Source organism: Balaenoptera borealis (assembly GCF_965194805.1).
Source record: "Balaenoptera borealis genome assembly, chromosome: 8".
Classification (NCBI taxonomy): domain Eukaryota; kingdom Metazoa; phylum Chordata; class Mammalia; order Artiodactyla; family Balaenopteridae; genus Balaenoptera; species Balaenoptera borealis.
The window spans coordinates 35,288,741-35,316,004 of record NC_138865.1 but is presented as its reverse complement, the minus strand read 5'-3'; the positions used below and the strand labels follow the sequence as shown (position 1 = coordinate 35,316,004).

The 27,264-nt window shown below is 35.6% G+C and overlaps 1 protein-coding gene across 8 annotated transcripts in view; it reads left to right on the top strand.

Annotated features, from left to right (window-relative positions):
- Positions 1–27,264, top strand: part of ERCC6L2 (ERCC excision repair 6 like 2) — a gene marked incomplete at its 3' end in the record, with an annotated part of 192,154 nt that overhangs the window by 104,181 nt on the left and 60,709 nt on the right. For all 8 annotated transcript variants that reach the window (XM_082401105.1, XM_082401106.1, XM_082401108.1 and 5 more), the window contains 4 exons: positions 3,584–3,736; positions 7,012–7,092; positions 8,519–9,680; positions 15,027–15,181. In XM_082401105.1, coding sequence (XP_082257231.1) covers positions 3,584–3,736; positions 7,012–7,092; positions 8,519–9,680; positions 15,027–15,181 — 1,551 coding nt within the window. The remainder of the gene's footprint in view (positions 1–3,583; positions 3,737–7,011; positions 7,093–8,518; positions 9,681–15,026; positions 15,182–27,264) is intronic.

The following is a 27,264-nucleotide window of genomic DNA, read 5'->3' as shown; positions in this document are numbered from 1 at the left end:
ACATTACAGTGTTGGTTAGACTGATAAGGGATGATCTGTGTTGTTCAAGTCAAGGGATGATCTGTGTTATTCAAGGGGGACTTGCCCTTTGACGTTTTTGTTTGTGTTTGTTGTGATAATGCCTTCACAACATAAAATATAAAGTATATTTTATACTTAAAAAAAATCGCTTATACAGCAACTGTGCTCCTTCAGGTTTGGAGCATTGCATGTAATCTAAAATTTGGCATTCAGAAATTCATCTTTCATATATATGTAATTTATTTAGAAATTAATATGTATTTACAGAAGAGTTACAAGAACAGCACAGAGAACTCCCAATTAACTTCACCCAAATTCCCCAGTTGTTAACATTTTACCACATTTGCTTTCTCTTTCTCTCAGCCATGATCTTTATTCTTCTTCTGAACCGTTTGAGAGGAAGTTGAAGATTTATCACCTTTAAATTCTTTGTTTTCTCCCAAATAAGGACACCATCCTATTTATAGGTACATATAAAAATAGCTTTATGCATTATAAACACTCAATTTTACATATTGTTCTGCAACTTGTTTCTCCCTCACCGACTCCCCCCAACTCTCCTCTCAAAAATGCAGTTATCCAAATCAAGAAACTAACACTTATACAGCATTACCTTGTAATCCATAGAACCCATTCAGATTTCATCAGCTTTTCTGGCAATGTCTCCTTTCTCCTTCTGGCTCAGGATCCAATCCAGGATCATAATTACATTTCTTTTTGTGTCTCTTAAGTTTTCTTCAACCTTAAGTTACCCAGGCTTTTCTGGTCTTTCATGACCTTGACAGTTTTAAAAAGTAAAGCCTTTCCTTGTATATGCTTTCCCTCAGCATATGTCCATTTGATGTTTCCTCATCTTCCAACTCAAGACAAGAAGCCTTGGCAAGAATGGTACAGAAAGAATGCTGTGCTCTTCTCATTGCATTGGTCAGAAGGCACCTGGTGGTGACCTGATCCACCACTGGTGATATTAACCTTGATCACCTGTCAAGTTTGTGTCTGCCAGCTTTTTCCACTGCAGAGTCACCACTTTTTTCATTTGTAAATTAGTGTATATTTTATCGGGAGATCATCAGAGACTATGCCAATATAGTCAGCCCTCTGTATCCATGGGTTCTGCATCCTCAGATTCAGCCAACCATGGATTCAAAGTATTCAGAAAGAAAATTCCAGAAAGTTTCAAAAGCAAAACTTGAATTTGCTGCGTGCTATTTACCTAACATTTACATTGTATTTACAACTATTTACACAGCATTTACGTTGTATTAGATATTATAAGTAATCTAGAGATGATTTAAAGTATATAGGAAATAATTCATGGCTTATATGCAAATACTATGCCATTTAATAAAAGGGACTTGAGCGTCCATGGGTTCTGTTATCCATGGGGATCCTGGAACCAATCCCCCCTATACCAAGGGATGACGGACAACTGTATCCTGTTCCTCATCAAGCTTGTACTCATCAGCCTTAGCTTTCACTGATGATTCCCGCCTGAATCAGCTGCTACTAAGATGGTTTGTCAGATGGTGATTTTTCTATTTCCATTATTACTTCCTTTATATTTGTTGGCATTCTACCATAAAAAAAGAGCTTTCCCTTCTCTTCCATTTATTTAATCTGTGTGGACTCATGGGATAGTATTTTAGTAACAGATTTTAGTAACCCACTGAATATCATTGATTATTTTTATGTTCAAACTCTCATTTTTTGAACAGTGAGAACCCCTTCAAGGGGGCTTCTGCGTCATTTTGACAAGCCCTCATCATGCTTATTGCACTTCCTTACTGTGGTAGGCTGAATAATGGCCCCCCCACAGATATCCACATCCTAATTCCTTGAACTGACCTGGATTATGTGAGTGGGCCCAGTGTAATCACAAGGGTCCTTATAAAGGGAGGAGTAGCAGTAGGGTCAGAAAGAGGAAAGAAGGCGGCAATGTAATGACAGAAGCAGAGGGTCAGAGAATGATACGAAGATGCCTCATTACTGGCCTTGAAGATGGAGGAAGTGGTCATGAACTGTAACATGATGAATATTCCTTTTTTACTTCTTGCATATCTTGTATATTGTGAAGAAATTAAGCATTTTATAGCCTTGTATGGGTTCTTCTTAAGCTAGAAACTAAGCTACATTTTCCAAATACTGATTTTTTTCCCTACCCTCTTGAATTCTAACATGATTTTGTTATAGTTACCCTACAGATGGATGCATCTGGCCTTTACTTTTACTGGAGCCACTTTGGAAAACTTAAGTACATAATAATGTGCCTTTTATAAGTTTTGTGACAAAACTTTGGTAGGAGACTTATAAAGATTCAGATTAATGCTTACAAATTACTTTGGTGATTATATTTAGTAGTATAGCAGTCTGACAATACAGTGTTTAAGGAAGAGTAAGTAGCAAGGGTAAAGTCATAATTGCTATTGTGATTCTGTATTTCCAGGACTATAGCCCATATTTCTGGGATGTTGATATAAAACTAATCAAGTTGGTATGTTGATCCATAACTTATTCAAACTTAGGTCCCAAGGGTCTTGTTTTAAGAGGGACATCTGGATATGAGAAATTGATACAAGTATAAATTTTGAATTCAGCCAAACTCAGGTAAAAATTCTAGAAATGATGCTTCCTAGTGAGGCAGCTGTGAGCAAGGCACTTAATTTCTCTGAATTTAAGTTCTTTTATTTCTAAAAGGGAGATGATAATATCTTATAGGGTTGTAGGAATTAAATGAGAATGTAAAAATGCTACACATGTGTTCAATAAATAGTAGCTATTATTAATAAGAATAATTTTATTTGCCTAAAGTAATTTATTATGGTGCAAATCAATCTGATGATAATCACCATCAAGTATCGCTTCTTACTAATCCTTCCATTAGCAATAGATTGAAGTTATTTTTCATTCTTTGTTTCTTTCAAGAAATGTTAGAGTGTACATGGGGTTAATCAAATTGTATATACATCATAGACAGTAAATAAAGCGATGACATTATGTTGGTACTAAAGTGGTATATGTCCTTAGGGATTCCATGTCAGTGTTCTTTCTGTATTCAGAATTGTTTCAGAGATGCAATGTTGCTAAACAATGATTGGGTTTTTGCTGTTAGTTGACAATGTAACCATGGCCACAATTAGTTTGATACCAACATGGTTATTGTATAATTACTTTAGATTATAATTTAACTTTGGTGATGTAGCAACTATTTCTGCCAGTTTTAGTAGTTTCTATTGAAATAAGAGTCTAGAAAGGAGAAGTGTATTCAAATGTATGCCTTTTACATTTTACATCAGGTGGCTAGTCCATAGAGATATGATCTTGAGTCAGTTGTTAGAAAACAGATAAAATAGGAAATGTAAGATTTCTTCTTTAATAAAACTGGCCAGATTATTATTATTTCACCATAATGGCAACATCTGCCAGGGAAATTAAAATAAAATTTCCTCCCTACGGAGATTCTGCCTGCTCCAGCTAAAGCTGTGTATATACAGGGAATGCCAGGAAATTCTGACATATTGTTGGAGCGAACACTTCAAAATATCTTGTGTTTTTTCTGTTATAGCAACTTCACTGTGTGGTGGTTGGAAGTGAAAATGCCAAGCGGTATTTTGAAGCAGTTCAAGGATCAAAAGAGCATCGAGGAGAGCTTTTTGGGGTCTATAATCTCTTCAAACTGAGGTCCCAAGGGTCTTGTCTTACAAGGGACATCCTGGAGGTGTGAAATTTTTTTCGTATCTTTTCAGTACTTTAAACATGGATTTCTCCCTCAGGAAAATTGCTGGTGCCTTTTCAGAGAAATTTTTGGTTTTCTTCTTAAAAAATGTTTTATGTTTAGAATTTCTACTTTTATAGAAATAGGGAATGAATTACTGTACCTCTAAACTAAGACTTTCCCCATGCATAGTTATAAATAATGTGCATACACAAATTCAGATACATATACAAGACAGTATGACCTCCAAGGCCATTTTCAGACGGTAAAGAGAAATTTATTATTTTGAAAACAGCTGTTGAAGTCAGGAACTAAAAAAAGAGACTTTCCTAAATAAACAAAAATATAAAATGTGTTTTGATTAAAAGTTACCAAATACTCCCTGAGATGCACTCTCATGTCTCATGGAGATTTTTGTTTTCTGTTCCCAATAAAAATTCCACACCAGTATTTCAAACTCTCCCAGTTGTGTTTATCCTCAGGATACAGATGTTTCTTATTCTTAACAGGATATTTATATCCTTTAAAAAATCTTTAAAATTCTTTAATATACCAGAGTACTAAGAATATTAACCTATTTTTTAGTTAATATTGATATGAGTATCATAAAATCCTAGACTATCATTTTTTTCAATCCCATCATCATACAGTTGAGGAAACTGAGTCTTGGAAAACTTAAGGATATTTCCCTTAACTTCCAGGACTTTGTAGTAAAACCTTAATGTACTTCATTTATTTAATAGTACCATAAAAACAGTTCAAGGAGCAATTGGTCCCTGTCCTTAAAGAACTTAGATCATCTTTATGGGAGGTGGAAGAGAACATTTACATACTGAGAACACGTAACATCAGTAAGCATATGTTAAGCAAGTTTAGTAGCAGTTCAAACGTGATCATCAATGGTTGGGGAAGAGGAAGGTATATATGATTTGTATATTGTGAATATTACAACTATTATACAATGTCTGATGTATATTGCTGAGTTTTTATTTTATAGTAACTATTTGATTCTGAATTGAGTGACCCATTTAGTCCCCCTTTCTCTGTCTTTTTCTTGTTTTGATATGCTATTTCTCTGATGGACTTGTTCTTTCCCATTCCTCTTCTCTAATCAGTAAATAGCCTTGTTTGTCCTACAGGACCCCCTCAGATCCTACCTCCAGCGTTGGGTAGTACTACCCAACGTACTAGAGTATATTCATGTTTCTAATTTGAAATCATTACCTATAAAATATATTAGTATTATATTACTTATCCTGTTTTCTACTGTGTATCAAATAGTTTTATTCTCTTTTTTATCAGAATAGCCACCTATTCCTCTGTTAAAAAAGTGTTAGGTAAGACATTCCATATGACAAGTTATGAAACGGAAAGTTCTCTTATTCTCTGGTTGTCCTAAATATATGTTGTTTCTCCTCCAGGATTGTTTATTAATGACAGGACCCTCCATATCTTATATTTTGTTTATGGTAAAATATGCTTAACTGCTTGCTAGGCACATCATTGGCACTCAATTATTAAATTAAATTTTGAATTAAAATTGCTCATTTGTTATCAATCAGAATTTAGTAGATTCATGCTGTGCTTTTGGCCGAACGATGTTTTAAAATATTATTAGTCCAAGCCCTGCATAATGGAAACATATATTATAAAGTAAAAGAAGTATTTTACTTCCTATGATACATTTTTAATTTTTAAAGGTTGTAGAAAAATCCCTTTTAAAATGTTTTAAGATGTAGAAATTTGAATATATAGAACACTTTTAATCTGATGATTTCTGGGCAATTTAGTTCTATTTTGCATTGACTTTCTTTTAATGGTTTCCCTTTAGAGATAGATATTGAGAGCTAATTTCACAAATATTTATTGAGTATATGTTAAATATCCAATACTATACATCATAGAACTAGGCACACAGAAATGAATAAAATAGACAAAAAGCCCTGCCTACAAAATTTTACATTCTATTTGGGGGAAACAAATAATAATATAACTGAAGTTAGTATATTATGATGATAGATTCTAAGGATAAAAATAGAGCAAGTAGATCAATAAGTTCTAGAGATCTACTACACAGCATGGTGAGTATTGTCAACAATACTATTATTATTATATACCTCAAAACTGCTAAAGGACTAGATCTTAAATGTTCTCACCACATAAAAGAATTGATCATTATATGCCATATTAGAGGTGTTAACTAAAGCTATGATGATAATCATATTACAGTATATAAATATATCAAATTAACACCTCGTAGACCTTAAACGTACACAGTATTATATGTACATTATATCTCAAAAAAAAAAAAAAATAAAGCAAGGAAGGGAAATAGGGAGACTGTCAAGGAAAGAGCATTAAAATTTTAGATGGAGTAGCCAAGGAAGGATGCACTATGAGATTGCATTTGATTCTTTGAAGAGACAAGAAAGGAAGAGGTGTTTTAGACAGAGGAACAAATGCAAACAAAGGCCCTGAGGGAGGAGCATGCCCAGCATGATTTCAAAATGGCAAGGAAGCCAAAGTGGCTGGAGTGGAGTAATCAAAAGAGCAAAAGATGGGGCCAGAGAAATGACAGGAAACCAGATCCTGCAGGAACTTTGGCTTTGACTTTGAGTCAGAACAAAAGCAATTAGAGTTCTGAACAGAAGAATGACATAGTCTGATCTATACTGTCTATTCTAAATGTTAAGAATTGGACTATAGAAGTACAAGAGCAGAAGCAAGACGCCAGGTAGGAGGATACTGCAACAATCCAGCCAAGAGATGGTGGTTTGGGCCAGAGGGTAGTGGTGGATGCCCTGAAGCACTGACAGGATTTACTGATGGATCGTCTGATAGGGTATGAGAAATAGGAGTTAAGGATGACTCCAAGTCAACAGAAGACTGGAGTTGCCATTTACCTGTCACAAAGGGATTCTGACAGCTTGTAGATTTCTGGTGCTGCCAGTTGCATCTGTTGTAGCCATTTGGCTTCTGTTAAAGAGATAAAAGGGAGTTCTCGGACAGAGGCTTCCCACTCCCTTACAGTAATAGCCTCTAGGCACTGGAAGAAAAGATCTCATGGCAATTCAGGAACTCTTTATCATTCTTTCAAGTTCCCTGACCGGGGATCGAACCCAGGCCCATGGCAGTGAAATCGCTGAGTCCTAACCACTGGACCGCCAGGGAATTCCCTGTACTCAATTTTCTTAACTCTAAGTTTTAGCATGCCGTTGCTGTTGTTTATCTGGTTGTTTCTACCCTATATTTTACACAGTTATTTGCATTCTTTACAGAGAGAAGGCCAAGTGGAAGCAGGGGTCATGACAGCTACAACATGGTTGAAAGAGGACCCTCCAGTACACAAACTAGAAACAGTAAGCAATCTTTGAATCTGTAGCCTAGAACTCCTAGGAAACATGTATGTGAAGATTTTAAGTTTCTTTTCCTTTTCTTTCATTTTTCAATGCATAAAGAAAATGTTTTTTTAAAAACGTCAAGGACACAAAGTCAGAGGACTGTCAGTAAAATTAATAATTTAGGCTAATATTTCATATCATATCATAAAAAAAAATTCAGGAGCAGTCACCAGGTGTTTACATCCAAACTGGAATTTTAACTATGCCAAACTGTAAATCCAAAATTAAATGCACTGTATAGGTGACCAATCCAACCTAAATAATCTTTTTTTACTACACAACAAATTAAATGGAAAAATAGCAATCAATGTATATTTAAAATTATTAAATTCAAACACCAAACTCATTCTCTGACTCAAGCAGATATTTTATTTGAGTCCTTTGTCTTGTGGTAGTTTGTCATCTCACATACTACATACTTTATTGTCATCCTAAAGTCTTTTTAAAAGTAAAGAATATATATAGAAGATTTTTTTTTAAATTGTTATTGCTGTTTTTTTCTTGTTTTTTTTTTAAGGGATTTAACTCTAAATTTGTACTAGCCCAAAGATATAATGATAACTATGATAACTATATATTATGATATAACATATATATATATATGATATAACAGTATATCATATAATCTGTATGATAACTATATGCAATGATAACTAAATTTATAACACCCCTATAAATTTATATAACCAAGTATGGGGTGAATATTTTTCTAAATTTATAGAAATACATGAGTATCAAATGTTGGCAGAAGTATTACCAGATAATACTTTCCCAAAATCTTTTACTAATGAAGCCTCAGTTTTCAGAAACTGAGAATATATTTAGCTCTAATTAATGTGGAAAAAGTAAATTTTGGATTTAAATTTGTAGCAAATTTTACTTCAAAATAGCTTCAATATTTTCTTTATTTATGGTGGTCAAGATCCTATCCAATCTATTTTTAATCAATTAGAAACATTTTCCAGTTGGGAATTCTTTAGCTCCTACAAATTTGTTTTGTTTTTAACGCATGATTGAAAGTATCTGCTGGACTGTCGTAAGCAATAAGTTGTGTGCTTTTCACTTTGAGGCCAGAATCAGTCTCTGCATCTTAGAAGCTAACAGCTCTGCTCTGTGTTTTCCTTATAAATAATTTGATCATTTGATATTCTAGTTTTAACTTTTATTTATTTGGAAAGTTATTCAACTTTAAAAGAGTATACCAGACTGTAATATTAAATCCTTTATGTTTGTTTACTATCAATAAATGTTTTACTTTTAGAAAATACCAAGTAATATACTTGTACATAAATTATCTGCCCAAATTCAATTCCCCTCCAGTGTGATAGATTTGATATCCTTATTTTGACGTTTTCTAATGTTTCCACCATTGCTTCTTATATAGGCTAGGGAGCCTGACTGTCAAGAATACAAAAGTCCAGAACAGCCTGCAGAACCACTAGCAAAAGAAGCATGTGATCTCTGCAGTGATTTTAGTGAAGATGAATCAGTAGGACACTCAATAATAAAGACTGCTAAAAACAAAGCATCTGACTCAAGTAAAGCTTCGGGTACTCCTGGACAGCTTACCTTACTCCAGTGTGGTTTCTCTAAATTGTTTGAGACAAAATGTGAAGCAGTTGAGGACAGTGATGGAAATACTGCCTCTGACGATGAAAGTTCTGATGAACAGCCCACATGCCTTTCAACAGAAGCCAAAGATGTTGGTTGTCGGAAAAGTCAAGACTCTCTTGGTACTTCAAAGCATCAGAAATTACCTAACATCCTAAATCCAAATGGAAAATATATTTTTGATAAAAGTGAGATTTTAGAACAGAATATTTCTTCTGAGTCTGATGATGAGAAAAATTTTAAAAATACAGTTGACCACCATTGCATTTCACAGAATGTCACAGAATCAGAAGATAGTGATATCATCTTTCCCACACAGTACACAACTCAAAGATTCCTCAAGAAGAGTGTAAGGTTTAAGCCACCTGTGGATGGATCTGAAGATTCTGAAACAGAAAACCCTGTAAATATAAGAAATAATGGTGATAATAGAAAGACCGATGTCAGAGGAAATGGACTAATTTCAAAACAATTAAATCCTGAGAACAAGACCCTAAAATCTAATACAAAAAGAAAAGGCAGTAGTGATATTAGTGACGAATCTGATGACATTGAAATTTCCTCCAAGTCAAGAGTAAGAAAGAAAAGAGCTACTAGTTCTCTGAGGTTTAAGAGAAAAGAGGAAAATAAAAGGGAACTTTACACTTTTCCAAAAACAGTGAAGAAAACAAACCAACTGTGTGCAACAGATGAAGACTGTACCTCTCAGGCTATTGATGAGTTTACATCTTCAGATGATGATTTATCTGTTAGCCACATCAGTGTCTCTAAACAGAACCATAGACCAAAAACTATAAAAGATAGAATCAGTTTCTCTGCAAAATTAACTAGCCATGAGAAAAATAGCACTTTTATACCAAGAAAACCAATGAAATTTCCAAATAAGAGCATTGTCAATCAAGATCAGATGTGTGAATCAATGGATAAATTTTTAGGTAACTGCAGATATATTCTGAAAACTTTTCTTTGCATATTTGTTTCATGCAATCAAATAGTTTCGCAAGAGATTCTTGAATTAACTTGAATTAGCTCTACAATCAAGATGCTACATTGAGACACAAATGAGGAAGTGGGTGGTGGCAGGATAAAGGGGAAGACCACCTAGATCAAGATAGAGAACTTCGTCATCTAGACCAGGACCCCTTCCATGTGGCCCATCTGAATCACAACCTTCCCCATACACTAATTTTTCTAACTTTTTTGCATTTTTATGGCTTTATTAAATGTATATACAGTTGATACAAATGTGTATCCCTAGACATTATAGTTCAGTCTCACTCATCAAAAAAATTTTATATAGCTTAATGTATAGGATTCCTCCTCCATCCCTTTTGTTTCTTTACAATTTATATTTCTCTGTTGAAGAAACCAGGCCAATTGTTTTCTGCAACTTGCATATTGCGGATTGGTGCAGTTGAACATATTTTTCCACCCTCTATATTTCCTGAAAATGATCAGTTGGCGTCTGACACTATATCAAACTCAAGTTCAGTTCCTTTGACAAAACAAAAGTTAGTGTTTGACAGAATGTATGCTGGTTTCTCTCTTTGTGATCTTAGCAGCCATTGATGCTTAATGCCTAGAATTATTTATTCATTCAGAGTAGCAAAATGACATTTTCTACTTCTCTCATTTCTTTTTCATTTGTTAGTTAGGATGCTTCTGAAAGGAGATACTTCCCCTCATCTACTGTTACTTACCCAGTGGTACAGTTCATACAGAGAAGGCAGGAAAAATAATTTCTTTCACAGCTTTTAGTATAAATTGATTTCCTATCATCCTTAGATTTCTTAAAATCATTATGAATTAATTGATTCAAACACATTTAATGAGTCCAAATCCATTTCAATTAATATCATTATTGAGGCTCAATTTTCCCATCTTTGGACAGTGGGAGCCTTTAAACATGAGCATTTTGATTCCTGAGATCTTTAACATGATGCTAATCATCTTTGATACCTGTCAGGTATTACAGGATGTTCCATCATGCATTTTTTGCCTCAGACCTAAAATCAGTCATTTCTCTAAGAAATCTTTGTTTCTTTTAGTGAGAAAGTGTGTTTCAAGACCACGGTCTGGTGCTAGGAATGATCATTGCTACTACTCGCTTGGGCCTTTCAGTGGATAAATTGTTTGTGTTACGTATGTGTGTGTGTATATATAGGTATATATGAGTTTATATATGTATTTATGTACATGTATGTATTTTTATATATGATGATAAAATATTTCATGAATTCATATTGATACTTACATATTTGTACTTACCTTGGGGGTATAGAGCTTTTACTTAACCTCTTCTCTATCATATTTACATACCACTTCTTCTATGCTGATAATACCGGTTCTTTGGCATATAGGGAACGATTTAATTATAATGTTCCATAATTACTCATGTTTTATCCATGTTATACAAAAGTCGAATAAGAAAAATATTATAATATAATTCCTAGAAACATTAAGGTTTTGGGGTGTTTTTTTTTATATATACTCTCCCATTTCTCCCCATTTTTAAAATGGATATATTATGTCTTCATTGTCAACACACATGAATATTGCATTATACTCTCTCCTCTTAGACTTCATTTATTCTTGGTTTGCAGATAACTATAAATTTAGTGCTTCTCATTAGTCAATGTCTCTAATGTCAATGTCTCTCTAGTCATTTTGGTTGTCTGAAGCTTATTTTCTAGTAGATCCCTTATTTCTAGTAGATCCCAGGAAGTACTCATGAAAGTAATATTCCCTGAGATTCTTGTTGATAGCAGTTTGTACCCTTTATACTTAAAAGGCATTTTTTCTGGATATAAAATTCTTGGCTTACACTTTCTTTTCTTAAGTATTTTAAATATGTAGCTTCATTTTCTTCTGGCATGAAGTATTGTGCTATGTGTTCTTTTTTTTTTCTTAGATGCCCAAAGTGTGTTTTTTCTTTTCCTTATTTTCTAGTAATTTTACTAGATTATATTTTGGTGTTTGTCTTAGCTCAGGCTGCTGTAACAAGTTACCATAGACTGGGTGGCTTAAACAACATTTATTTCTCACAGTTTGGGAGGCTGGAAGTCCAAGATCAGGAAGGATTCTTGATTAGGGCCCTCTTCCTGGTTTACAGATCACTGCCTTCTTGCTGTCTTTACATGGTCGAGAGAGAAATCATCTCTCATGTCTTTTATTATAAGGGCACTAATCCCATTCATTAGGGCTCCACCCTCATGACCTAATTATCTCCCAAAGACCTAACCTCCAAACACCATCACAATGGGGATTAGGGCTTAAACATATGAGTTTTGAGGGGACACAAATATTCAGTCCATAGTAGTCTGGATCAATATTCTCATAGTGTAGTTTCAACTCAGTTTTTATTTAAGGAAAGCTTATTTGTACTAGTATTTTTAGCTACTTGTTCTATTCCTTTACTTTGACTTTCCTCTTCAGGAATTTCTGTTATTCAGATGTTCAGTCTTCTTTGCCTGTCTTCAGTATTTGTCACATTCTCCCAAATCCTATTTTATTTATTTTTCATTTCTTTTTGCTTTTTAAAAATGTCCTTCTATTTCTCTTAAATCAGTATCTATTGTGTAAGAGTATCTCTCTTACGTTCCTTCTAATTTAGTCTCCATTTCTGAATTTTTTTTTTTAAATTTCTATGTCTTTCTGAGTTCTGCCACTCATTTCTGAGTCATTCTAATTCTGATTTATATTGTTGGTTCCTATATTTTATCATTTTCTTAAGGTGTTTTACCTGATTTTGAAATCAATTACAATTTTGTTGTTTTGTAAGCATATCTTTCTGGCATATTTTCATTGTAAGGATATTATTCTGCTGTAAGGATATTATTCTCTTTTATAATTTTTATGAGATTTGACCCTCTTGCTCATTTTTATAGAAATTCTTTTACCTGAATTTTTTTAAATGAGGCAGAGTTTAAGAAATCTTTTCTAATTTCACATTCATATTTGTTATTTTTCTATAGTGTTCAAAACTATGATAGGATTTCCTGTTTTCTGTTTCCCCTGCTTTGCTCTAGACCATCTCTTTCCCTCATCCCTGTTCTTCCTTTTCTGCTCATTTTGACTCCATCCCAGCAGTTTTTCCTCATTGTATGGCCCTGGCCTGGGAGCCCTGGAGGGTTAGTTTGGGGAGTTCCTTAGGGCTAGCTTGCCCCAGCCCCTCAGGCCTTCTTACCACAAGCCCCCTGTACGCTGTACTCAGCTTTAGAGAATGCAGAACCTTCCCAGATCCAGCTGCTGATCTCCAGGTAACCCACCGTGCTAGGGTCTCCTGTTCTCCGATCCATCAGATGCCACCCTGTCGCTTCCTTCTTCTTTTACACAGACCCTGATGCCATGCAGAGTGTGTAGCCATTAGTGGGTTATACCCACCCTCTTGTATTTTAGGGCTAATGGGAGTATCTTGTCATCTAATTTTGTTGTAAGTGTTGTCCTTTGCTTTTGGTTTTGCGGTCTAGTTGTTCTCATGTTCTCATGTGGGGATTCAGAGAGATTGAAAAACTGCTTCCCCTTACCACCATCTGCTGAGAATCTGATTAGTAGTTTTTAAGAGTTAGCATTGCTTTCAAAAGTGTCTCACTCATCCCCAAAAAAACTACATGAAAGAATCTGATATGTAAGCAAGCTTATATTTTGATAAGCTTTCTTTTGTGGTTATTAGTAGTGTCATTTAAAAGTTCATTATGATATATATTTTGATACCCTTGTAATTAAGTACAGGTTTACCCTGCTCTCCGAAAGTATAGCCTTCCTATGTAACTTTTTGTAAGCTGAAATGGTGTAAAGCAAAGAAACAATTACCTTAGGACACATCTTGTTAATGGTTGCACAAAATAAATCCAGATAAAGCACAGATGCTCACAGACACAGTCCAAAGCTATGATGGCTTGATGCTGAGATGCTGAGTGTCATTCCTGGGGAAGGAGCTTGGTGGTGCCACGCTTGCTGCTGGGCTGTGTGCTGCCTCTACAAGGGCTTGCTGCAAAACAAACACTGCAACACTTTTCACCTTTGGCCCTTTTTCACAAAAGCGAAAATTCTCTTTGGATTTCCTTCTGTTAGAGTGAAAACAGGTACTAACGTAGGTCTTTTGGAAAAGCTAAGTGGTGCAAAGCAAACTTTCAAGAGCTAAGGGATACCGGTACTGCACTATCCTTTGGTTTCTGTGCTACAATTAGATTTTAGGTTTGAGGAATTATTGCATAAACTTTTTTAAAAGAGCAGCTAAGTTCTGTTTTTTGTTTTTGTTTTTTACTGTGTAAAAGGTGTCAATAGTTTGTGTGGAACTCGTTCTATTTTGAATAATGCATAATATGTGTCATCAGAATTAAGAAAAATCTGGGGAAATTTTCTACCAGAATCCTTTTGAAGGTTTTAAACTGTTGGTATACTTACTACTGATATTTTGAAATTTAAGGCGAATATTATCTTGGTTACTCTTTTACTCATCTTATTTAACAACATCTTGTTTTCTCATGATTGGCAATTCTGGTTGAGAAAGGTTCAGGACTTAAACAGCACAAGTGTTGAAGGTCATAATTGAGGTTCATTGCCAGAGCTGTTTGAGGGAGCTTTTATAGACCTCAATTTGAGCCTTCTTTTTTATGACCGTAATTTAAAAGTAAATTATAGGTGCCTAGAAGCAAAGCAGTAAAAAAAGTAGCCATTTTTTAAACTTCTTTCAGATAAAAGGTGTAAGTTAATTTTTTTCGTTTCCTAAAAACCTCCAAATCTGGGCATATGTACAAAAAAGACAGTGTACAAACAGTAAAACTGAACAAAGCCAACCAAACGAAACTCCCTGGTCATAAACCCCATGCTCCTACTTCGTCACTGTAATCAAATACGTGTTTAAAGGAACAGGTGAGGTTAGCACTGCTTTTAAATTAGTAAACTTTTTTTTTTTTTTTACATCAACAGAGACAACAAATTCATAGAGACAACCTTCCACTATGACTTTCCTCTTAGCCAAAACCCTCATTTCAGGCTTAAATCTAAAAATTGTTACCTGATTCAGAAGTTCTTATATTGATGAGAGGGAAAAGTCATTTCTAAGTTAACCTAGACCAATATATTTGAACTCTTTCTCTTTTCAGTTGTTTTAAAAAAGAATATTGTGATATTGACATACAAACAATGTTTTTCTTGAGGATTAAAAATAAAATAAGCATAACCTGTTTTTAATGTGTTGCTGATAATTTTTAAAGTATACCTTGAACCATATTGCTTCATCATGAGACATCACTTAATAAACATCAATTACCTCCTAGGTGGTGTTCAGGAAGTGGCTTACATTCACTCAAACCAGAATGTGATTGGATCAAGCAAAGCTGAAAATCACATGAGCCGATGGGCAGCACGTGATGTATTTGAATTGAAGCAGTTTTCCCAGCTTCCTGCTAACGTAGCTGTTTGTACTTCTAAGGTAAGTAGAACATAGGATAATGTATCTCTAGTTTTTAACCTCATTTTCACTGAAGTTCCTCAACAGGATCTTCTGTAAGTACTCCCTCAAAAGTACCAACAAGACTATAAATGACTTACAAATAAGTGTAAAAAACAGAATACCATTTGGGGCACTGTATCCACTAAAGATGTTTTATATTAAAAGACAAATCTATATCTAAATGCCTAATAATGTTGAGTTGCTTAATAGTTTCCCTCAGTGAAAGTCTGCCAAAAATGAGGAATCTGAGGGAATCACTTAAATCAGAATCAAAAATACTTCTCATATGGAAAAAGGAAAATGTATCATTAGATTTACCTCCATAATTTTTCATCTAAAATGAAGACACACGCAAAAACTAACTTCATATAGAATTTATATTTTTAACAAAAGGATTTTTATAATGTTAAAAGTAATAAATACTTCCTATGGGCTCTTCTCATTTAAATTTGCTGTTATATAGAAATAAGGCTTATATAAAAGTGATATTTTATTTACACACTTTTGTCAAAAGTTTTAAAAAATATTTTCTTCTCTTTGGCTTATTCTTCTTTCTTAATTCCTTAGAGCTAGGTGTCTGAGGAGTAGTTTTTCTACCACTTTATGTGTAGAAGTGAAAAATTGGTATTGTATATAACAATGACACTTTGTTTCAAGTTAGTGCTACTTTTGAGAATGAAACGGGGCGGGGGTGGGGGGTGGGGGTGGTGGGGGGTTGGGGGTGGGGATGCTATCTGAACTGTCAAACTGAGACAGGAGATAGATGGGCCCCCAGGGCAAACGGTTTGTGTTCGTTCCTTGTGGACCGGTACTCTGAGACAGGAATAACAGGACAATTGAGAGAGGAGGCTGGACCCTGCCCAGAGGGAAGATAAGAGACCACTTATTCCTCATTCCTGAAGTCAGGAGACCTCCCAGACTACACATGAGCAGAAAGGCTCCTTGGAGGTCAAAAGGGGAGTGATGCCAAGTGTCCAAACCTACCCAAAGGCCTCTTGCATAGAATTCATCTTGGCTAAGAGATGCATGCGCACACATGGGAAAATCCTGAGCTCTACCAAATATGGACTTTGAACCAGGCAAATCAAAATGACTGGCCAAAGGAAACCCGAAGAAATGCCCCATAAAAGTGATTCAAACTGCCACGAGGGTGTGACTCTTTCTCTGAGCCCACCCGTGTGTCTATCCACACATACTCTTTTTCTCGCCTAATAAATACTTTACTTGTTTCACTACTTTCCGTCTTTGTGGGAATTGTTTTTCTGCAAAGCCGTACAGCCAGGGCCTTGTCACTGACCACTGGTCTAGTGGCTAGGATTCGGTGCTCTCACCGGCGCGACCCAACCTCAGTCACTGGCCGGGAACCGAAACCCCGCTTCAAGCCGCTGCAGGCCTAGACCACCCAAGATCAAAGCTATCTTCATTTATTTGTACCTCATCTGGTTTGACAAAGATTTTGGATTGTCTTAATAAAATCAGAATACAAAATTAAGTTCATGACCACGGAAAATATAAATTAAGACGGAAGTTCAAGACTGGGAGAAAGTTAGAATGCAGGTATATAGGATATACTATACTTTCCCAGATATATTTTTTTAATGAAATCTTGATTGAGTTTCCTGGTAGACAAAACAAAGGAAGTGAACAATGTATTTAGTGTTTTCTCAACTAGTACATTTGGAAATGTTGGGCAGTTTGGGTGGTCACAATGACTAAGTGCCTGACTGGTATTAATGTCTGGAGGCCAGGGATGCTAAATGGCTGTCCTGGGGGGTGGGGGGAGCATCCCACATGCCAAGAATTGTTCTGCCCAAAATGCCATAACACCCTACTGAGAAACACTGAGCTAAATGATTGTCCTTAAGAAAAAAGAAAAACAAAAAACAAAAAAACACCTCTTCTAAGGAGGAGCAAAGCTTTTCCTAGCGTTTAATTTGAAAGAAATGTGTCACCTGGCATTTTAAATGGGGACCACTGAATGATCTAGTTAACTGTCAGTTGTCTTATAATATCCTTAGAGTAAATGTAATATTGAGCTTTGAAAGGCTGTGCTTTTAGCATTTTTCAGTGTAATCCAAAGGCCCAATTCCAAAATGCAACTCATGAAAGGACTTTCATGACCCAAGTATGCCACCTTTTTATATTCTCATTTGATCTGGGAGTATACCATATCTCAACCAATGCTGTAAAATAGCATTTCTACAGTTTGACTACCTTGTGGGAGCTATATGAAAAAGGTAGGCAGAAATGTGCTGGGTTTGCCAGAAATTTACTATATTAAAATGAAGAGCATATCAGAATCTTTTAAACAGCTAATTTTTTTTTAACGCATTGTTTACTTTGTTTATTTATTTATTTTTGGCTGTGTTGGGTCTCCGTTTCTGCGCGAGGGCTTTCTCCAGTTGCGGCAAGCAGGGACCACTCTTCATCGCGGTGCGCGGGCCTCTCACTATTGCGGCCTCTCTTGTTGCGGAGCACAGGTTCCAGATGCGCAGGCTCAGTAATTGTGGCTCACGGGCCTAGCTGCTCTGCGGCATGTGGGATCTTCCCAGACCAGGGCTCGAACCCGTGTCCCCTGCATCGGCAGGCAGACTCTGAACCACTGCACCACCAGGGAAGCCCCAGACAGCTAATTTTTTATTAGGTTTTTCTTTCTTTTAAACCATGCCTTTTTTTTAAACCATGCTCTTTTCCAAACAAATTTTAATGTGAAAGGTCAGAAAATTTGGCAAACTCTGTAGTAGATGTTAATGCAATAATTTAACTGGATATTGGTCACTAGCTTATTTAAATATTTCTCAGAGAAGAAATTTACAGCCATGTAATACCTCCCAAAACGGACCCAAAAAGCAACCCCTAGATATAGAAGCAATAAAAAGTACCTTTGGAACCTTCGTAAGGAAAATTGTAGAAATGAAAATGCTGGAAATATACTTTGCCTTTAGTTGGGGGGGGGTGTGCAAAGGGATTTCCTTTATCCTTACATTAGCAATACCAGTAGTTTTCAACCTTTTTCAGCCCCAGCATTCTTGAGATGAACAGCACAGTCTCATCAGAAATCTTGTCTTTTCACAGTGATTTTCAGAGTGAGGGGCATTTCTTACCAGGAAACAAATTGGAATACCCAGCTCCTGGAATTTCTGATATGTCCTTTGAGGCCATATATCTCCCCAGTCACACATAGACCAATTTAGTAGACCTTTTTCAGGGAATATGAAGAAACCTGGTGTTTAATGACTAAATCACGGTGGGTATAAAATACTCAGGGAAGTTTTAAAGCCATTAAGCAGGAAGTCCAGTCCCATGCCACCAACGCTAGCAGGCCTTATAGAATAGTCTATATAAACATACTTATTTCAGTGGCTAACTTCTTTAAATCAATACTTGATACAGTAAAATTCTGACAGAATAAGATTCAATCCCTCAGATTTGACCTATATCATTTAATACATCAGGTTAATAATATAGTTGTACTTTAGCATCTTGAAAGCTGAAATGTATTACCTATAAAAAACAATCACTTGGGGATGGTATTATAAACTTACCATCAAAAAAGAAAGGTCTTGGATACACACTACTATATATAAAATAGCTAGCTAATAAGGACCTACTGTATAGCACAGGGGACTCTACTCAATACTCTGTAATGGCCTATATGGGATAAGAATCTAAAAAAGAGTGAATATATGTATATGTATAACTGATTCACTTTGCTGTACACCTAAAACTAACACAGCATTATGAGTCAACTATACTCCAATAAAAAGTTAAATAAATAAAAAGAAAAGTCTTGGTATATGAAAATCAGAGTTTTCAGGGCTTCCCTGGTGGCACAGTGGTTAAGAATCCACCTTCCAATGCAGGGGATATGGGTTCGAGCCCTGGTCCGGGAAGATCCCACATGCCACGGAGCAACTAAGCCCGTGTGCCACAACTACTGAGCCTGTGCTCTAGAACCCGCGTGCCACAACTACTGAAGCCCGTGCGCCCAGAGGCCGTGCTCTGCAACAAGAGAAGCCACCGCAATGAGAAGCCCACGCACGGCAACCAGAGAAAGCCCGCTCACTGCAACGAAGAGTAGCCCCCCCCACCCAGCTCACTGCAACCAGAGAAAGCCTGCATGCAGCAACGAAGACCCAGCACAGCCAAAAATAAATAAAGTAAATAAATTTTAAAAATAAAATCAGTTTTCAAAATAGTGATCATACATATTTTTGTTGTTCTTAGTTTTTCACCAACATCAAAAACTAAACCTACTATATTTTTGACATAAAACTGCAACCCCTGAGACATACCTCATGCTTTCCTCCTTTTAGTTTAACTAGAAATAAATAAATAAAAGAACTCATATAATGAGACTCATCTTCAGTTTGTTGAACTCTAATATTCTAGAGGCAGAAGAAATTTTTGATTGTTATAACTAGCCTATGGCATGGAGTCTATTCAGGCTGTCAGTTTGAATTGTAGCTCTACCTGATACTTCCTGTGTGACCATGAACAAGTTACTTACCTTCTCTGTGCCTCAATTTCCTTGTGCTTAATATACAAGTAATTATACTTCTTACCTCAAATCGTTGTTGTGAAGACTAAGTGAGGTAATACCTGTAAAATGCTCTGAACAGTACCTGACACAAAGTAAGCAGTCAATGAATAATAAGTATTGTTACTACAACCAATGGATAAGACTGATGTCAGGTCTCTAACTCCCCTGGAGGGTGAGGATCAACAAAAACAATTAATCTATAAACAGTTGTATGCAGCTATATTTAACTATAAGTAAAAGAATGGGTGGTACTAGTCCATCTGGGGCTTTGAATTTCCTTAAAAACAAAACAAGAATATTTATGGTAGATTATTTTTCAAATTTTTATATGTGACTACTGTTTTTGTTTATGAAAACAAAGTCACTCAGTACTTTATACTTTATATTAATTTTGTTTTAGGATATTCTGTATTAGAGTAGAAGTTATTAGTAACTTTTCTCCTTAAAGCTGATAGATTTATTTTCTGTTTAGATTCATTAGTTTGTGACTACTTCTAATTCATGATATCTCCATAGCTGCTGACAGAGATTCAAATGAGTGAGACAGCACTCTGCCATCAAACTAGTCCTTTTGCATCTCTATACGTATTACTCTGGGTTCTCCTCATTATAATTCTTCTGGAAACTAGAAACTACTTTAATAATGTCAGTGAGATGGAATGATGGTAATGTTGTGTTTCTCTTTACTAAAACTATTTGTAAAGATGGTTAAATTAAGCATTTCTGAAGACTTTTAAAATTAAAAAATATTATTTTACGTAAATGAGATATTGATGACATGTCAAAGCCATTCACAGAATTTCTAAGGAAAAAAATGATCACAATCACTGATTTCATCATATCTGGTCGATAGTATTTATTTCAACACCTTTAATGAGTAAATCATTGAACCACACCATCATCTTTGGTTAGATATATATATGTCACTCACTGAGAGGTTTTGCAGCTCTCCCTGTGGTGGTGGCTGGCAATAATGGATTTGCAGTTTTGGGAAAACTTTTAAACCGTTACGGGAAGAAAAGAGAATAAACTAAGGTGAAGGTAAATGAAGCAAGATGAAGGCAGAAAGTCTCAGCCATAGTGTTAGAAATATCGACAACCCTCTTCTTCTGAAATCTCCAAAAATCCCTAGACCTCCCAGCTACAGTACAGTATCTTTCATCTGGGGCTCACATCCAGAATCTTTTTGATTACTGAGAATTCTTTTGAGTGCTTCATGTCTGTCACCAAAGTTTTATTAGAGACCTTTGTGTTTGAAAAGATTTTGTGTTTGTATGTGTGTATGCCTGTGTGTGGTCTCTGTGTGTGTCTGTGTGTCTGCAGCCAGATGCAGATGTGTTGCCTCAATTCCTAAGAAAACAAAACAAGTCCTATTTATTTGTATGAAGGCAACACAAGATTAACAGTGGGCACAATATGCAAGTATTTCACTTTCCAAGGAATACTGTAATTGAGTCTAAGTAAGAGCTTTTAACTAAATTGCAAAGGAATATACTAAATGGAAAACTTACAAAAGAGAAGTAATGTACACTACAATTATAGATAACATACTATGGTCTTTCAGAGTTTCTCAGTCCTTTGATGTAATTATTGGTAACCAGAATGACAAAAGCTATGAATCAGATGGAATTCACCCATATATTAAGAAAAGTTCTAGAATATACTATCTTCTCCATATTTCCTTTGGTTTCTTACAGTTTATACTTTTATAAAATAATTTCTACTTATTTGAACATATTTGATAAATGTCTTGAATTAAAACCTATCTCTCCTAAAATAAATTTCTAATTATACCTTTATAATTTAGCAATACAAACTATATAAAATTAGAACTTGCTTTGCCTTCAATTGTACTTGGATATTTTAGAACCATTTCTGAAGACAGCTTATTTTAAAAGACAAGATGTCTGATAACAAGGGGGAAAACCTGTGTGATTTAGGTTTAAGCTTAGACCAAAAAGAAATGTTCTAAGCATTGGAAGGAACTTCATTACAGTTAATTTATTCTTTTAATATATGGAAGTATGTCATAAAACTTAGCTATACCTGTGTGTGATATGGTACCTCATTTTTTCAATCAACTTCATGTTTTCAACTTAAGTTTACTTAAAGTTTTCTGAAAAAGAATTGTACAAAGACAGCATTTGATTAAGGATTAATCACTATGGCAACTGAGACGTGGTGACTGAAAGGGGGAGGATGTATTCTCCCCTCAGTTTCCTGCCAGCTGTCATAGTCAACCTCTGCTGCCTGAATCCAAGCCAAAATATAGACTGTGACCAACTTGAAGAAACTATATCTGTATTTTTATAAATTGGTACAAGTATCAGACTATAAAAGAAGACTTAATCCCCTGAATTGGATGACAGACACTTGGCACTCTTGCCAGTGTTTGACAGAGAAATAACGGGTTGCTTTGTAGTAAAACCTGGATTAATAGTAAACCGTTCTTTATGTTATTGCAGTGTGGTGTAAATGAGAGAACTAAGCATGCCGACAGCCTGGAGGCGGGGGTGGCATGGGGGAGAGAGTGCCTTTTATATAACCAGTGCAGGTTTAAGCACTGTTCAGAATACTGTAAATACAAAATGTTGTCTTAGAACTTCTCTTTCTTGTATTTGTATTAAACTGGCATTTTGTAGATTACTTAAAGAAAGGATTTCTATGAGCTATGGTGGATTTAGTTGCAGTATGTTTATACAGCTTTTGGAGTCAGCAAGGAGGGATGGACTGTTTACAATGAGCAGACTTTGGGGAGATATAGCATTCCATTAGCCTAGTTTTCAGGATAGTGAATGGCATGATGGTTTAAAGTAATTGTTCACAAATGACTGGTTTATGAAGTAGTCCAGTAAGTAAGGTTTCTGGTTTCAGCATGTAGCGGAATTAACTCTTACTGGGTGGGATTTTTCCTGGTCTTATGATTTTTCTTTCTATAGCTAGATGTTAATTTTATGGTGTTTGTATCAGAAAGTTATTCTTTCAAGTGATTTTAGTAGAGATTGGATTTTTTAAGTTGTGTGTGTATATGTATGAAATTACGTGACCAGTGCTAGCATGAAAAAGGCTGTTGTGTTTCTATCCTTAGAACTAGGATTGATTCAGAGAGATAGTGTGTCATTTGTGAGGAACACCTGTTACCTCATTAGAGGAATGAGAATCTGGTGTTAACTATAAGCACCTATACCTATTCCCCTCCTAGCTGGTGGTGATGAGAAGCTGTGGCATCCTTCCTCACAGTGACGTTACCAGGATTAATAATGCCACTAATGAGCTGATGTGTACAAAACACATTCAACTCCTTGCAAGAAAGGCATAAATTTTTATTATTGTAATTATGATTATTGCTTATTAGTAGGGGTGATGAGTGAAACTCTTTCTATTATTCTCTGCAGTGACCTGTTATTCTTTTTGTTGTTAATAGCACCAATAATAGAATATGTTAGAATACCATAAAAGATATCTAGTCCAGTCCTCAAATTTTATAGATGAAGGGCCCACCTTGAACTATGCCTGATTTATCATAAAGAATACTATAGAAAAAAATTGTATTTGACAGCACTTATAAAAAACTAATTTGACCATGGCCTAGACTGACAAAAATATTCTTTGCTTATTAGGAAGTAGCTTGATTCTAACTCTTCTCCTAGCTGGTCATTGTTCCAATTGCATAGACGATTGATATGGCTTCTTTGAACAGTTTCTCCATTTAGAATAGTTGAAAGATTATAAATAGCTTAAAAATACTATTTCTTCAAATAATGCCTTCTAAGTAACAATATAAAAGCTTAAAGATATAAGGCCTCATTGAACTCTGATTGACTCCACCTAGCGACTTAGAGAATGTTAAGCACTTAACAGCCCTTTTCAAATTATATTTTATCCCTCTATTGAAAACCATGGTATCAATTGGACATGGCCACTTAATGGAAGCACCTATTGCCTTGTCATCTGAGAATCCTGCCTGTATACATATGAATTCTGAATTTTATAGGACGAATAAAGCAAAATTATAAGGTCATAATGTGCAGGATTCTTGGAGACTAATGCAAACATAATATTTTACTGATTTTTTTTTTAAATCAGAGGGTACGTGACTTCCCTCAGGCTCAACAGTGGCAGTCAGCTTAAATCCCTGTAGTCTTTCAATCTTTCTGTCTTCTCTTGTGCTTTTCCCTCAGTTCCTTTGGTTTCTAGTTTGCTTTGAAGGTTTTTACTTTTTTTTTTAATTCCATTTTGCTTTTCCAATATGACAAATCAGTCTAGTTTTCCAAGATAACTTGCCTGTGAAGAATTACCGTCACTTTAGCAGTTAAACAAAAAATTCAGGTGGACTGAATGCATCTTTCTCTTTAAAAAATATTTTTTTAGATAGTTAAAACTATCTGTACTCAAGAAATATAGTAAGACTGTTTGCAATATCTACTCTGCCAAAGATATTTTGGCAAAGACATAATTTTTTTTACTTTTTTCTCTTTACTTATGCTTTTTCTCTACCACAAATAACCTTCAGCCTTAGTTTTTCTAACCTCCCAAATCTCCAAACCTCTCTTCCTTTCAGCATCTACCTCAGATGTGTCACTCTTTCACAAAGCCTGCCCCAATTCCAACCTAAGATGGAAGTAAGCTGTCCTTCTCCTTACACTCTTTCTGCTTCTCCCAATAGTACTTTATGTGGCCTGTTATTCTAACATATGACTTCCACATTTTTATCATAGTTATGTAAGTATACATCTTTTTCTTCTTTTCTATAAACTCTGGACTTCAAAAAATAGCACAATATATCTCAGATTCACATTTGATAATTCTGGAGACCTAAAGTAGTGTCTCGTACAAAATTGATAGTTTTTGAATAATTTAGGTTTTCAAGTTGTCGTCAGCGCATAATGAACCCCATCACTATCTTCTGAAAATTAAATGGCTTAAACTATCTTTTCCATTAACAACTTTCATAGTTTTCCTGAAAATCCTCTGGCAATGACCTGCCATTGTTCAGAGCTACTACTGAATATATTTAATTAGCCAAGGGAAACAATCCCTCCTTATCTGAATTAGAAGTATTCTCAGGCTTGCCTGGCATTCATGGTCTTCAATAAATTTACTCAATCTGCACCTCCAAGTAAATCATCTACTGGCTGATCCTCCACTCAAGTTTCACTTCTTACATGAAGCCTCAGTCCTCGGAGATCACTCTATTCCAAGCTCCTTTCACACCCATTCTCTGTGCCAGTCATCACTGTAGACATGACAGACACCGTATTAACGTTTGCTCTCTTCTCATGTATGTTACAAGCTGCTTAAGGATCAAGACCATGACATATATGTCCGTAAGCATCACCAATTAGCAACAGGCAGCACAGAGTAGAAGTTCAGAAAATATTTGTTACTGGTAATTCCTGCAAGAAAGTACTACATAAGGCAGATCCCCACAACCATTTTCACTATGAGTAAAGGCTCCTTAACTCTTAGCTCCACAAGTTAATGTTAAAGGAGATATACTGGCAGATAATGTAAAGATGTTAGTTATTTTAGAGCAGCATAAATGCTAGTATTCTTCATCTTCACTCATTATCTGTCATCTCTTGACCATAGTGCTGGTATAAGACACCCACTCGAGAAGTGAGAACATGGAGAATGGTGTCAGAAAGATACCCCTACCCATGCATGACTTTGTAAGCTTTCCTCATCTAGCAGTAACAAATCTGAACAGTCACTTTGGGGCATAATTTTCTCTCTTCCAAAGTTCTATAAAATATCTTAACTGTGTTTCTTTTCCATAGCACATGAGGCCTATCTCAATTTGGTGCTAGTCTCCTTTTCCAGTCTCATTTTGAGATACTCATTCAGAATTATTGACACTATGTGCCAGGCACTGTGCTAGACTCTGGGGATAGAAAGATGAGCAGGCTCTTCCTAGTCAGCCTTCAGTTTATAAATCAGTCTCCAAGCACACTGTGGACTTTTACTCTTCCATGTCTTTGCTCTTGTGGTTCTTTTGTTTAAAATTCCATTTCACCTGTGTCTGCCTGTTGAACTCCTACTCCTTGTATCATCAGTGACAGTTGTCCCCTGTCTTCTCCAAAGCAGTATAAATGTTTTCCTCAAATTCATCTTTACTTATTTGTGTGTGTGTGTTTGTGTGTGCATGTATGTCTGCTATAGCACTTATCACATTGTATTATGTGATACTTTATAAGTAAGTATCTACAGGATGCTTTCAGCTGCAAGGAATAGAATAACCATCTGAAAATGGCTTATACAATAGGCTGTTGAACTAATTTACATAACAGCAAGGCTGGAGGGAGGTATTTCCAGGTGTATTACTACAGTCCAATGACATCATAAGAATTCAGGCTCTCTCATTTTCTGCCCCACTATCCTCAGTAAGTTCAGTTTTAGTTCCATGAGGCCTTTTGCCTTATGTTACAAGATGACTACTGCATCTCAAGAACTTATTTCCTCTTACAAATGTATCCGAAGACAGGAAGGCGTGGTTCTCTTCCTGTATCTCTCCTTTTATTGGGGAGGAAAATCTTTCTGGCAGAACATAATTGGCTTGACTAATTTGTTTATCCCCTAAGAACTGAGAGGGCAATCTACCTTCCCTGAGCACATTTCTAAGAGAACCTCAATTTTGTTCAGACAACAAAGAGGGAGGCAGTGGCTGTTAGTAGGCCATCCACAGTGTCTGGCACTGTATTCCTGGTTAGACTGTGAAACTCTTTTGCATTAGGAAGTGAATCTTACTCTACCTTTTATTCCCAGGACCTAAAAAAGTACCTGCTACATAGATACTCAATTAGAACTTACCGATTTTAATTGAATTTCTAGTATATACTAAAGAGATTCTATACAGAGAAATGTGGAGAATTATTCTAATTTATTAGCATAAGCATGAATTCTTTTGTAGTAGATTAGCTTTAGGCAGGATAAATATGTTTGAACTATGATCCTTGATCTAAGATGGAAGTTGTGATATTTTTGCAAATTTCCTGATGAAGATATAATCCCTTTTAACATAACCAGAGTCAGCTCTCACAGCATTTACGACAAAATTGTTGGTAGGTTGATGTTTTATTTAAAGGTGTCAGTCATTTTGTAACCAAGTTATTATCGGAATCAAATTTCAATTGATCTATAAACAACTTTCATGACTATTTAGCATTAACTGCTTCAAAATGGAATTAGAAAGCCATATCATACTTTTATTCAGTATTTAAGGCTATCCCGTTGCTGTGGCCAGATGAAATAATGAATACTTTAAGAGAAAGAACTTCTCACTTTGTTCATAAAAATTATTTGGGCCACTAGTATTTACCACCGCATACTTTCAGGAAAGGAAAACTACTTTTAGTTTCTCTTAAGAATATCCTTGATGGGGACTTCCCTGGTGGCGCAGTGGTTAAGAATCCACTTGCCAATGCTGAGGACACTGGTTCAATCCCTGGTCCAGGAAGATCCCACATGCCACAGAGCAACTAAGCCCGTGCGCCACAATTATTGAGCCTGTGCTCTACAG